The sequence below is a fragment of the Cebus imitator genome, unplaced genomic scaffold, assembly GCF_001604975.1.
Source record: "Cebus imitator isolate Cc_AM_T3 unplaced genomic scaffold, Cebus_imitator-1.0 Scaffold103, whole genome shotgun sequence".
NCBI lineage: Eukaryota > Metazoa > Chordata > Mammalia > Primates > Cebidae > Cebus > Cebus imitator.
This window is the reverse complement of record NW_016107418.1, coordinates 2,819,259-2,833,955: the sequence shown is the minus strand read 5'-3', so window position 1 is coordinate 2,833,955 and position 14,697 is coordinate 2,819,259. Positions and strand designations below refer to the sequence as shown.

The 14,697-nt window shown below is 39.6% G+C and overlaps 1 protein-coding gene across 2 annotated transcripts in view; it reads right to left on the bottom strand.

Moving 5' to 3' along the window:
* FLT1 (fms related receptor tyrosine kinase 1) overlaps positions 1-14,697 on the bottom strand; it is a 197,116-nt gene that overhangs the window by 124,380 nt on the left and 58,039 nt on the right. For both annotated transcript variants that reach the window (XM_017537494.2, XM_017537496.2), the window contains 7 exons: positions 13,685-13,809; positions 9,356-9,518; positions 9,105-9,241; positions 6,400-6,574; positions 5,316-5,433; positions 3,057-3,226; positions 2,164-2,323 (listed from right to left, as the gene is read on the bottom strand). In XM_017537494.2, the coding sequence (XP_017392983.1) occupies positions 2,164-2,323; positions 3,057-3,226; positions 5,316-5,433; positions 6,400-6,574; positions 9,105-9,241; positions 9,356-9,518; positions 13,685-13,809 (1,048 nt within the window). The remainder of the gene's footprint in view (positions 1-2,163; positions 2,324-3,056; positions 3,227-5,315; positions 5,434-6,399; positions 6,575-9,104; positions 9,242-9,355; positions 9,519-13,684; positions 13,810-14,697) is intronic.

Below are 14,697 nucleotides of genomic sequence, written 5' to 3'. Positions count from 1 at the left end.
AGAATAATTCAAATGGCCAACAAACATTTTAGGTAACACTCTGAGTCTTGAGACAATTTCGAAAGGAATAAGACAAATTTTCAGGCCTTGGCGAACTTACTCCGTAACACAAAAGAAAGATCCCATATACCACAAGGAAATTGGAAAGAAAGCTAATGTTTACAAAGTTCCATTTGGGCTGGCTCATTCCCCAAACCATATTTTATTAGCATCATTTAAACCCAAATTTATAATATTATGTTCTAACACTCATAATTGTTATTTTCTAACATAGTTACTCGTTCTAATCCTAGATAGAATAGAAAATTTAGGTTTAATATTGCCAAAACAAAATTTAAATATATTTAGAAAAGGCTTTGTTTTTCCAGAAAAATTCAAGTCTACACTTTTATCCAAATCTAACAGCTTCAAGTATTTAGCTACTTTTTATTTATTTGCCATGTTAAGTTGGCACATGATGTCAAGGCCCTAAAGGGATGGGTCCATAAATATTGATGCATACCCCAAATTGGCAAAATAGTATAGAATTTCAGTAGATCTCACTGTCTTTTGTGTTAAACATTCACAGTGGTAAAGAAGGTATTTAAGATTTGTAAGTCCTCTATATATCTATTCTTAGAAAATGACAGTCAAATGAGAAATCAGATGTGTGGAAATAGCTACTTCCCAGGAATTCCGTAACTCACCAGTAACTTTCCATTCTGAAAGCAATACACCCTAAGCAAAACATTAAAATACAAGACAAAGGCCGGGCGCGGTGGCTCAAGCCTGTAATTCCAGCACTGTGGGAGGCCGAGGCGGGTGGATCACGAGGTCAAGAGATCGAGACCATCCTGGTCAACATGGTGAAACCCCGTCTCTACTAAAAATACAAAAAATTAGCTGGGCATGGTGGTGTGTGCCTGTAATCCCAGCTACTCAGGAGGCTGGGGCAGGAGAATTGCCTGAACCCGGGAGGCGGAGGTTGCGGTGAGCCGAGATCGCGCCATTGCACTCCAGCCTGGGTAACAAGAGCGAAACTCCGTCTCAAAAAAAAAAAAAAAAAAAAAAATACAAGACAAAGAATTGGAATTGTGGGAAGAATCTGGAAAATCAAATAGCTACTTCTATCTATCTACGCTAGAATTATGCTTTGTTTACTTTTCCTATCAACCTGTTTTTGTGTGTGTGTTTGTGTGTGTGTGTGTGTGTTTAAATAGCAATCCTCCTGAACACTCTACAAGTGGAGTTAAAAGTAATAAGGAAAATAGGTTGGCATAATGATAATTCTTGGGCAGTTTTGATAATATATTATTGTTGCACCTATCAATTCTATTCCTGTTCTTCAAATTTGCTCCCATGAGCTATCCTTAGTATCATCTCTCTAGACTAAACAAAAAGGGGAAAAAGCAAACAAGACTCAGTCATCAACAGGATGCAAGGAAATGCTGCACAATTTGCAGAGGGTAGGGATGTATTCATTCAGCAAATACACACTGAGCATCTACTGTGTGCCAGCCTTGGACCAGCCTAAAGGTATAGGGGTGCTCTCGATCAGCTCTTAGCTTAGAGAGAGACAAACCTGCGTGCATCAAGTGATGTAACAATGGCATGAACAAAGTGCTGTTCATATTGAAGAGGAAGAAGTGATTCTGAACGAGGCAGTCAGGAGGGTTCACAGAGAAGGTGACATAAGAGCTAAGCCATGGGGTTTGATAAATAAGATGCTCTTAGGAGGCAGGCAAAGCCCAAAAGTAGGAAACATAGTGATCATCGGTGTTGGGAAGAATTTGGATCAGATCCAACAAATACAAAATGAAAAAAGGGAACGCTAATGCAACTGACACTGGTATAGCCAAAGTCTGGGGATCTTCAATTGAGAAACAGGAGACCGGAGTTCCAACCTGAGCTCAGGTAACAGCTCATGGGAGGGAATTAGTTTTGTGTTTGTGCTTCTAAAACTGTAAACTAGAGAGAAAAATTATAAAATTGTTAGCCAATGATAGAGTATATTCAGTAACAAAGAAGAATATCTGTTGCCCACCTTTTTCCAAGGCAGGGAGAGTCTTTGCCTCAAATATACATACATCCCACCTGCAGATTCTCATCTATGTCCATTTAAAAATCTTAATTCCAGGTGTCAAAAATTATTTGAAAGTTAGTAAAAAAACTGACTGTCCCTACCTTGCTTCGGAATGACTATGATTACAGGGGCGCCAGAGCCACTTGATTGTAGGTTGAGGGATACCATATGCGGTACAAGTCAGGATTTGTCTGCTGCCCAGGGGGTAGAGAGCTGGGTCTGGAAACGATGACACGGCCTTTTCGTAAATTTGGGGTTTCACTGGAAAGGAGATGAAGAACGGGACAGAAGTCAAAAGCTGTTCAAATGACTTTCTCCTGGGTCACACATGAAGGACCACATTCTCACCGGTTTTGATGTCAGGGAAACAAACAAAAAACAAATAAACCCCCCTATTTGTAAAGAAAATGCAGATTTAAAAAAATTACAGCAGGGTTTTGAGAATATTAATAATTTGATTCCATGGTATGTACATTGTGATTACAATGATAAAAGATCATGCTGTCTGTGGAATACAACAAACAAACATGAGATCGTTACGATGGGAACAGAAGTGGTTTTCAAAATGATCCTTTAAAATTTTGTTATCCTTGGCCGGGCGCGGTGGCTCAAGCCTATAATCCCAGCACTTTGGGAGGCCGAGGCGGGTGGATCACGAGGTCAAGAGATCGAGACCATCCTGGTCAACATGGTGAAACCCCATCTCTACCAAAAATACAAAACATTAGCTGGGCATGGTGGCGCGTGCCTGTAATCCCAGCTACTCAGGAGGTTGAGGCAGGAGAATTGCCTGAACCCAAGAGGCGGAGGTTGCGGTGAGCCAAGATCGCACCATTGCACTCCAGCCTGGGTAACAAGAGTGAAACTCTGTCTCAAAAAAAAAAAAAAAAAAAATTTGTTATCTTTGATGTTGTTATGCTGACTTTTGAATTCACACATTTTCATTAATTTGTTCCCTACCAGAACTAGAAGAAAGTATGAGTAGCAGACTTACCATTGACAATTAGAGTGGCAGTGAGGTTTTTAAACACATTTGACTGTTTTATGTTCAGCAAGATTGTATAATTCCCTGCATCCTCTTCAGTTACGTCCTTGATAATTAACGAATGGCCATGAGTCAAATAGCGAGCGGATTTCTCAATCACAGGTAACCCATCTTTTAACCTGCGGTTAAAAGCATGATCAATAAGTCATTTTATACAGCCTCTCAATATTACTTTGATAACACTGTCATTTAAGAGTGTGAGCTCAAGTCGATCGGTTTCAGACCTTTGATCATCAGTGCTGATTTTTAAAATGCAAGCATTAACTTTTCAGTAAAGGCAGATAAGATTTTTAGACTGAGTAGCACTTCATATTTATTGGCAAGGAGGAGGAAATAAAGTGAGAGAAGATAGAAAAGCAGTAGTTTAGTGTGCCCACAGGGATACTAGTGGCCACTGTGACTTAAGTATTAACCCAGAGAGGCAGGGGCTCTGATTCCATCCAAGATGTTTTTCAGAGTTTTCCATTAGGCTCCATCAGCAGTATAAGGGCCATTGTAAGTCAGATCAACTAGATCACTTCTCCAGATAAAAATAAAAATAGACTTTCCTATTGTGGTCTCATGTGGAGTTCTTATTAGTTATGTAAATTGTCACACCAGTTGTCCCTTTCATAAACTAGAGTGAAATCAAGATTATCAAAATCTTTCCTCTGAGGAAGAACAGTTAAGGCACAAAACAAACAGAAAGCATAAACTTAAAGAAATTTAAAAAACATTTCAGTGCACTGATATCATTTGATTGCAAACAGAACTGACAGTCAGAGGCCTGGATGCTTGACCTGGTCCTGCTACTCACTGCAGGCTGCTGCACACATGACTAACTAGATTGGGCTTCAATTTTCTCAGATTTTCTAGAGGTTCTCAAAGATTCCCTATAACTCTAAAATTCTATGATTTCATTAAAATGCACAGTTCTTTAAATCCATTAGGAGTTTCTTATGTTCTGTATAAAGGTATAATATTGGGAATTTAGTTCATTACCATGCATGATTATAAAGTCCTGCAAACAAATTCCCATTACTTGTGAGTCTCAGTTCCAAAGTAATTAAAATGAGGATGCTACACTTTGTGATTACAAATATTGTCTTGGTATTACTTTAAATTATTTCTCATTAACAAGTCAGCACTTCTGACGGTGGATTGAATTTTTTTTTAATGCCCTTGCTACTTAGTTACTAAAGAACTCAACAGTAACAGATGAGCGTGCTAGTGCTGGCAGACACTGGAGGAGTGAATGCACTTCCTGGAGTCATTAATTACTATTCAATTTACCATTAAACCTAAACATTTGCTACTAAATGTTTTTGATATTCTGAAGCAAAAAAGATCACTTTTTTACTGCAATGGCATGAAGACAGCACAAAGTTTAAATTTTCTCTTTAATTCCCTATTAAGTATTTGAGGGAACTGAAAACAAACACTACCCTCATATGACATTGAAAGCCAAATCAGCTCTGGTTAGGGAGATTCTAAAATGGCACCACAGATTGTCTTGCTAATCAGTTTTGTACTCTACCCTTTGTATAAAATGTAATGCCTTGAGCCAAAGATATTGGCATTTAACAGTAATTTTATAAAATGATTGCAGATCATAAACAGATTACATTGTTTTACATCAGTTGTCATACTATTATTTTCAAAAGCAACTGCAGAAGGAAGTTTTGAATACATATCCTTCTAGCCAAAAAAAACTTAATTAGTTCAAGTAGGCCCATGCATCCCCCTCTTCAAATGAGTAAGTAAGTCTTGTCTCTGTTAATGTTTGTTTAATTTTAAAACAAGACTGGAACTTTCAACCCAGCTGTATATAAAAGAATTATTTTCAGCATTCTCATTACAAGAGCCCACTTCTTCAGGGTTAATAGAGCATGCTACATATTCAAAATGCTTCCTAGTCATTGCCCGACACATCCCATTCAAGGAATGTTGACATCATAGGAAGGTTTAGAGATGCAGAAAGTTAGACACAGTAAGAGACTGACCACACTGCTCAGACAAATCTCATCTCTTGCTTATCTTGCTACATAATTTCCTTTCCCCCAGCTCCTCTCCCCTCCACCAGCCGAGAATCTACAGAATTCTGAGCTCTTTAGGGCTGTCTAAGGAAAGTCTCTTGGTATTTTGTCAGGAATTCAAGTCATTAGGCTCTTGCAGCTTCCCACTTACAAAGCATGTCTTAGACTGTTATGGAAATAAGTATGGTCCTACCAGACAACTTCAGGCGAGGGAAATGCCTTCACTTTCATAGAGAGCCGGTAAGACCGCTTGCCAGCTACGGTTTCAAGCACCTGCTGTTTTCGATGTTTCACAGTGATGAATGCTTTATCTTTGAAAAAAGAAGTGAAAATACATTAGAAAAGAATATATTTCCGTAAACAAAACCTTAGGGCCTCATTAAGGGAAGGTGGAATCAATGAGTAAATAAACAGAGCTGAATTATGATGGAGCCTATCAATGGGCCCAAATGTTGATCAATGAATAGGATATTTTAAAAGCACTCTCATTGGTGAACTCCTTTCAGATCAAATGGTATCGAGTCCTAGCAACATAAAACAGTGGCAAAGCAACAGAAAGTGAAACACCTTAAATATCTGTATCATGGCAACAAGGAAGTGGGAAGATATTTCTAAAAATCTACCTGGCCACTATGAGCCAGGTGAGAAAGAATCGCTCTGGGCACCCTAAAACAACGAATTTGATACCAAAAATCAACCGGGGAAAGACAAAAGGAAATAAAAGGCTACTGATAGAATTGTTCCATAGTTTCTGCCCTCTTCACTGTTTCCTTTTCAGCAATGGAAATAAGGTCATTAAGCATTTTCTTTATAGAATTCGCATGCTGAAATTAAGCAACAACATTAGGATTCCATGAGAGTAAAAGCAGGGATAAAATGGCATTAATTCTAAATGATTTAGTATACCATATTTTTGTTTCTCTAATTCATGGTAGTACCTAAGAAATTTTTCTTAGGTAATAAAGTTAAAATTCATCATCTTTTTCTATTTTGTCTACATAGAATGCTAAGAATTTCATAAATATATTAGGTTCTAACCGAATTATTAGCCATAACAAACATCTAAAGGAAGGACTCTGATCAATTCATAAGTATTAAATTTAAAGAGTACTTAATGTTTTGCTTTTTGACAGGGGGAGGAGGGAACCATGGCATAGTCGTATTCATTCATGGTAATGTAAGTCTTGGCCAACGGAAAATAGGCTTGTTTAGAGAACACGAGCATCTACAATGATTAGAAAGCATAGCATGAGTCGGCAATGCTGAACTATGCTTACCATATATATGCACTGAGGTGTTAACAGATTTGAATGATGGTCCACTCCTTACACGACAAATATAAAGTCCTTTGTCTTTGTTCTGCACTTTGTCAATAGTAAGAACACTGTAGAATACGTTGCCATAGGCATTGCTTCGGTCAATTCGTTGCCTCACAGAAGCTCTCTTATTTTTCTAGAAAGAAAATGTATAACAAATGTAGAAAGTAAAAATGTAAACAAATGTAAAAATGAGTGTTCATGTTTATAGTTACATAGCATTTAAACATTTCTCAGATCACTATTTTGACAACAGCTTCTGTTTTATGCTAAGAATCATGTCAAATCCACCTAGGGCACGATGTTTGGGAACTGCATCTGTGCCTAGAGGCGCTTCAGATATGTAGCACAGTAGGATTTATTTAGCACTTAATTTTCTTCAAATGCACTTTCACATATACTATCTCAGTTGTTTGTCCCAACAACCTCGTGAGATTGGCAGGCTGACTGCCCTTTTACTGATGAAAAAACTGAAGGAAGTGACACCCTGGCCCAAGTTGGCCAGGAACTCGGGTCTTTTGAGTATAAATCTAGTGTCCTTCCTCTGGCACACATACCTCTCTACACAGTAACCTGTTCCCTAGGCACAGATATCACACACAAACATGGACAATCATAAGCCTTAGTGTCTGGCTTAATGACAGTGCTTCTCTCACTAAATCACCATGTGAGTTTCCTTTTTTGTCCCTACTAGATCTGAAGGAAAAGATAATGAGTCTTGGCTATACTTACTAAAGTGAAACAATCCTATAGTTTCATTACTTCACTATTTGAGCAGTGCTTGCCCATGTTGGCTAAATCATAATCAGTGGATCTGAGGACATGCAGAGCTATCAGTGGGTTTAACCAAGACCTGGAAGGTGCTGTCCCAGGTTTGTCTCAGGGAAGACCAAGAATCGGCCTTAGGCTCAGCAATCTGACCTGGCCACAATGACAACCCTGCTCACTGTTTTGAGAAGACAAGATCACATTGCCTTCTCCTTTTTTTTTTTTTAGCATTATATTTTATAACTAATAAGTGATGTCCACCTCTCAATCCTTCCCCATAGTCGTGGGGGCCGGAGAGGAGGAGCATGGAAAAGACTTTGGGAGCCGCCCAGAACTGATCTTTGGGTCTTGAGCTTAATTCTCCTCTGTGCCATGTTTAATAAACTTCTACCCACCTGTCCTTTTACTTCCCTGTTGGAACGGACAGACACATGCTGAGACCATTTTCTTCATTCTCAGCAATAACCAGAGAGAAAAGTCAACTGCCGCTATCAAAAGTCAGAGAACCAGTCCCCTGACGTGACAGACTGAGGGAGCTTTCTGCAGCTCTATTTATACGGGTACTACTTCTTCCTTTGCCAAGTTGAGTAGCACTGGTATTGCTTCTGTCTTGGGAAAGAACTCATCCTGTGTTTTAGAATTGCTTTGCCCAGTACTGCAGCCACCAGCCACGTGTGGCTATTAAAATTAAACAAAATCAGAAATGCATTTCCTCAGTCACACTAGTCACATTCAGTTTTCCATCTGCCATATGTGGCTAGTGGCACCATACCAGCGCACAGATATAGGATATTTCCATCACAGAAAGTTCTGTTGGACAGTGCTGTTTTAGAAGATTATTAGCATTTAATAGATGTACTGTAGATACTCTTACAGTAGCAATGCTGGCAGGATAAAAGTTTCTTCCCTCTTGGCAGTTACTGAGAATATTTGATTTCTATTAAAACCCAGAAAATATTGCTACAAGCCATATCATTTTTATTTAAATGAAACAATACCAACCTAGAAAATAGTTTATGACTGATAAGTCCTCCATGTGTCCCTACAGGGCACCTGTTACATGTTTTTGTTGCTAAGTTATTCCATTTCCATGGCAAGAAATGTCAATGAAAAACAACAGTAGCTTGGGGTTGATGCATAATTTAATCAGAAATTGACTTTGTAATTGGGCAATCCGAACGACATAACAAATGACTGTACTTGAGATATGCCGCATAAATCATGCTGACACACAAGAAATGGAGACTAGAATTACTGTCAAAGTTTCCGTAACAGTTTATCGTGGTTTCCCCATCTATACATTTTTAAAAGTTATTGTTTGCAAGGATGTTCGATTTGAATAAGGGAACCCGACTCAGTCTTCATTCTTCTCATTTTTCTGAAGGACAGAATTGCTCCCCTGACACTTAACAAATGGAATACTGGATGGCTGGGTTGTAATATCTTTTCCAAACATGCTCCAATCAGGTGCCTGACTGTCTGCCAGTATCTTAAATGAATGCGCTGACAGAGACAGCCGCCTGGAAAGTTGTTGTTGTTGTTACAAAAGGCAGTCCCTGCCTGGCATTTAGTGATAAATTTCCCTCTCATCTCTAAATCCTACAGAATAGTTTCCAAGAATGAAACAATCCCTTTTTTTCCACCTAGAATCATGCAATCAAAATACGTCTACACTCTTCAAAACAAAACTCCCAGACATCAAAAGACAGTATCTATGCATATCACACTCATGAAATGCCAGGCAAAGAAAGCACTCGAACCAAACCCAAAGCTTCTTTATTGACTAACACTGCCACAAGAGTCAGGATTTTCTGATTTTTCCCATCTCAAAAACCCCGCGGGATCTCACTTGCTAAAAATACTGTCCTGCAGAAGAAATAGAAAAATGGGTCACTCACTTCATCAGGGTAACTCCAGGTCATTTGAACTCTTGTGTTCAAGGGAGTGGTAGCAGTACAGTTGAGGATAAGAGTATGCCCTCTAAGTAATTTGACTGGGGGTGGTGAGCTTATTTGGACATCTATGATTGTATTGGCTGCAAGCATAAGACAGAAATTATTTTTAATTAAGATTTCATTATGCAGATAAAATACAATGCGCTTCGGCTTACGTTCATGCCTTTGAAGCATGCCTTTGAAGTATCACTTACTTTGTCGATGTGTGAGATAGTTTGTCTTATACAAATGTCCGCTGACTGTTGCTTCACAGGTCAGAAGCCCTATTTCTTTGTATGTTGCATTTGATATGATAAAGCCCTTTCTACTGTCCCAGATTATTCGTTTTCCATCAGGGATCAGAGTTTCAAGTGGAAACTGAAAAGGAAGAGACAGGCGTTAACAAGGTCCTGTTAGCACTGTTGGCAATACTATTTCACTAGCAGTTTGTGAAAACATGATTTTTCATCTAAAACGAAAATAGTAAAACTCTGTAGTTTGCTTATAACAAACTAGGTTAAAAACTCTAGTTTGTTATAATTGGTTCTTGCGTTTTCTTTGCATATAGAAAAAGATAATTGCATTATGATAAATTATAGTAATTAGATAATGCACTATCAGCCTTGGCAATAAGTGGCACCTACCCAGGATAGACCTAGCTGTCATGTCAGACTTTTAGTGGGAGCCCATAACTCTTTGGCCTCTGGGAATCTTCATAATAATCTGGTCGGACCCTCAATAGAGAAACCAATTAACAGGCCGGGCATGGTGGCTCTCGCCTGTAACTCCAGCACTTTGGCAGGCCGAGGTGGGCGGATCACCTGCGATCAGCAGTTCGAGGCCAGCCTGTCCAACATGGTGAAACCCTGTCTCTACTAAAAATACAGAAATTAGCTGGGAATGGTGGCACATGCCTGTAATCCCAGCTACTCGAGACACTGAGGCCGGAGAATCGCTTGAACCCGGGAGGCAGAGGTTGCAGGGAGCCGAGATTGCACCATTGCGCTCCAGCCTGGGCAACAACAGCAAAACTCCGTCTCAGAAAAAAAAAAAAAAAAAAAAAAAGAGAGAGAGAAACCAATTAGCATTTTTTCTACTGGGGCTGCCAGATTATTCTCATTTGTCTTCATCATCCAGAGCTTTTAACAAGCCATAGCTTGTCCTCCCATTTTGCATGGTTTATTAAAGAAGTGGCTGTCTTCAAAAGAGTGTAAATAATTCCAGGTCCTCCAAGATTCATAACATTAACTTGGCATTCACTGGGGTTGTCATTCTGAGAATCCTGCTGCATCACAAGGAAGGCATCGGCTCTGCCTCAGGGAGGGAAAATCCCAGAAGCTGAAGCTGCTGATGGTGAAGGAGGAGCTTGAAGGTCAGAGACTCTGCAATGAATGAAGTGCTCTCTAATGCTTAGAAGTATTCCCAAGCATGTTGAGTCCAAACAGAAGAAAATAATCTATGATTTGACTTTCTCCTTATGCCTTCTTCTGACATCAAGAACGTAACGTTTAAAGACTACAAGATAAACAGTCTGCCTTAGGATTAAACTTTATTTATAAAGGGTCATGGCTCCATTAAGTGGCCTAGTCAAATTCCCTTGATGCCAGGTTGCCAGCCCGATTTCTGTGGTGGTAGACTCCAACTACCACTATTATTTATTCCCAGTTGAAAATGGGGGAAAAAAACCAAATTACTTTCCCCCAACAGATTATAAAGGAAATACCAAACAGCCATAAAGAAGCTTGAAACATTTTCTATTGCCTTTTAAAAAGTACACCTGACATCCGTCTCTCTAGTCAGGTATCATTTATTTCTACTGTTTGCTGAAGGAGCTGATCTGGGTTTGCGATACTATGGCAGAAACTTCTAGTCCAGAAGCCACTAACACCTCTCTTCCGGGGACTATGCCTACATCTGTATGTGTTATCGGTGTTCCTTGGGTTTGAAATTAATTACATCCTGTTTATGATGAACTTAAAGCAATTACAGGATTCATGTCATATTTTAGTAAATCAAGATGCTACTTGTAAACTTAGGAATACATTCCATGGGGAAAAGAATCTTCTCTTCTAATTTAGTGCAAACAAAGGAAAAAACCCAGAAAAATTTAAGTCAGGGACTGAAATCTATGGTACTTCACAAATAAGTGAAAACAAGCATGTGCTGAATCTAAAACAAAGGTTTGCAGACAGACTTCCTCAGTACAACTTAAAAAAATACTAAAATTTCCTTTACAGTTTTTGTCAGTATTTCATTGACAAAGTAACTTTGCGTTTAGCTGACAAGCTCTAAAGCAGTAAAAGACTGTGTAGCCCATCATCTGTGGCCATCACTGCATGTGTAAGAATTGTAGGCAGATCAGTAGGCAGATCTCAGCCTCGAAAGGAAGCCCTGGGCAGCAAGGTGTGTCTGCAGCTGACCATGGCTCTGCCAAAGTAGGCATGTGAAGAGAAGAGGGAGGGGACAGAAAATTAGAAGAAAAGAGACAATAAGAGAAATGAAAGGGAAAGATATTAACTTCATGTCAGCAGAAATATGTCATAGGTTAGAATATTTTTAGTATAGATGTGCCAAACCAAAATCCCTGTTAAAATTTTACACTTCTTTATCTTTCTTTTTAAATTGTGCACTGCAGATCTTGGGCAGAAAAACAGAGTAAATAGACTCCCACCAGCCCCAGATTTTTATATGGGAATTTTGGAACGCTCCTGATGACCGAAAGACCCATCTACATTAGCACTCACATGAAAGAGAAAGTTTCCCTCTCCGCATAGGGTTTTCCATGTTAATAATATAGCAATAATTATCTCAGATAACTAAGGGGAGAATGCCATGCTATTGAAAACATGACTTGGTAATACATCAAGTACAGTATTGGTTATTAAACTGTTAAATAATGCTGAAGCTAATTCTTGAGTAGGGCTTATCTTGTACTTACATACTGTTCTAAGTGCTTTCCATATATCGCCTAACGTAACCTTTCTGACAGCAACGTGAGGTGGTACTACTGTCATCACTCTGTTCCTCAGATGGGGAAAGTGAGGTGGAGAGAGGTTTGATGACTCATTATTTTGCCCAGTGACGAGTGGCAGTGTGGTCAGAGTGCAGGCAGTGTGGCACCAGCCTCTGCTCTTAACCACCCTTGTCTTCCTCCTATACAAACTAGACCAGTCAAGAAGGATGGCAGGGACACTGAGTGAGAAGGCAAGATACTGGCTCAAATGCTCAGTATGACCTGGGTAAGTTCCTGACACTCTGGGAACCAGAGTGCTTCTATCTTGACCAGCTGAGGAGTTCGACTCCTCCTCTGGTGTTTCCAGCTCTGCCGGACAATGACTTTCTAATTCCTGGCAATGACACACAAATGTAATGGAGGCCAAAATATGTCTCTGGGACTATGTTGAGGGCTTATGTGAGTAACAACCCAGGACAGTGAACGCAAGGGAAGGGGACAAGGAGACTCCTCTACCACATCACAGGACTCTGGGTCGATGGGTGATACTGAAAATCATTCTCTATACTTTTCCAGCCTGACTGCCACCACTACCAGCACCAGACACTTCCTGAGTGCCTGCTGTGTGATGCACTGTGTGAGGTGCTGCCCTGGGGCGGCCTTGACTTTCTATCTTAAAGTTCTAAGTTCTCAGAACTTAACATAGTTTTCCATTTGAGCAGTTGTTATCCAATTCTGAGTCCTGGTATACTCCTAACTCTTATTGCTGATTAATTAGCTAGAATGTCATATGCTTCGTTTCTGTTTTTATTAGCATCTACCCTAAATCTTTTTCCTTTCCATATGTACAATTTACAAATTAATATGAAGAAAAGTCTCATGTATGGCCTTCTTTGCTCCCTTTTTTTCCCCCCTAAGAGATGAAGTTTAGGTGCTCAGCAGGAGACAGGCCTTTTTTTCACTCAGGAACTTGCCAGTTCAAACCAAAGGTAGTGGCTCTGAAGCCAGATCATGTCAATAGCTGGATAATTGTGCACCTTGCTGACATTCTATCTTCTCTGCAGTAATCTAGATGATCCACTGTCTGCAAAGTTATTAATTTGTGTAAGCAGCAAAACTGATTTTTCTCACATTTGCACACAATTGGGTTTGTGGCAATACCATAAACTTTTTCACGATTCCAGTTCTTCACTGCTCACATAGACTTATGCTTAAGACACTATTATTTTATTCTATTCCAGTTCTTCACTGCTCACATAGACTTATGCTTAAGACACTATTATTTTATTCTATTCCAGTTCTTCACTGCTCACATAGACTTATGCTTAAGACACTATTATTTTATTCTATTCCAGTTCTTCACTGCTCACATAGATTTATGCTTAAGACACTATTATTTTATTGTATTTAACCACATGCATTGGCATAACTTCTAGCACTAGTCCTTATAGTGAAGGGATGTTACAGGAAAAGTCCACTGAGAAGCCCAGATGTCTGGAAGGAAATTACTCCAGAAAGAAAAAACAAGTAAAACTTCATTATGCTCATTTGCAGTAAAAGTATTCTGAGAGTAGCAATGCTCAAGTTTTACCTTTGTTAAAGTCACAGTGATGTTAGGTGACGTAACCCGGCAGGGAATGATGAGCTCCCTTCCTTCAGTCATGTGTATAATTTCGGGGATTTCACTGTACATCTCTACGAAAGGTCTACCTGTATCTGAATAAGAATAAAATGAAAACAATATATAAACAATTGACCTGCAAGCATCTAGACACTGTAGCTGGTGAGGTAATGCAGGCACTGGCACGTCACATCATTCTCCCTTAATGTCATCCACACGTTCATATCTTTGTCCCTGCATTTGGCCCACTCTGTTTCTACCCAGAAAAAGAAAGCTTCCCTAATAAAGCCTAATTTCTTATTCTGTTGTTGGCCTCTGATCAGACTGCCCTGATACCCTAATATGCAATTGTGATATGGGGGGACCACAGTGGGAAAAAGCCTAAAAATGCAGTAAGAGAGAAAGGAGAAAATTCTGCATACATTTCTCACCACAGCTATGCTAAGTGCCTCAGGAAGCGCCCTCCAGAGCCTTTGTAAGTGCTCAAAGGGCATCGATGCAGTGGCAAAAGTCAACTCTCTTTGGAGAATTCCAGGTGATGCAGAAGTCTAGCAAGTTGGGGAGAGGATTATCACTTGAATGACAGAAGCATGACTTAAAGATTTTCTAGACCTTTCCTTAGAGGCCAGTAATAATGAATGAGAAGGTCTGAGCTGCTTAGAGGGAGGGGAACAGGCAGGAAAAGCTATGTTGAATGCCGCATTTATTTCATATGTATATTAGGCCTGTTTCTTTAGTATGCGCTACTTACCTGCTAATAGCAAAGTATGTGCAAGTGCCTGCAGAGAAGTCTGGAAAAGACTTTAAGCACCAGTACTTCCTTAAAAAGTATGGCCTTTGGCCAGTCTGAGGGGCCAAGAGGATTCAAACACCTGTTCAGCTTTCCTGTAACTCCTCAGGGAACCAGAATGAGCCCCAGATCCTTTTAGAAACATTCTCAGTCTACCCTGCCCTTGCCCTCAGGAATCTGTTGACATCTTCAG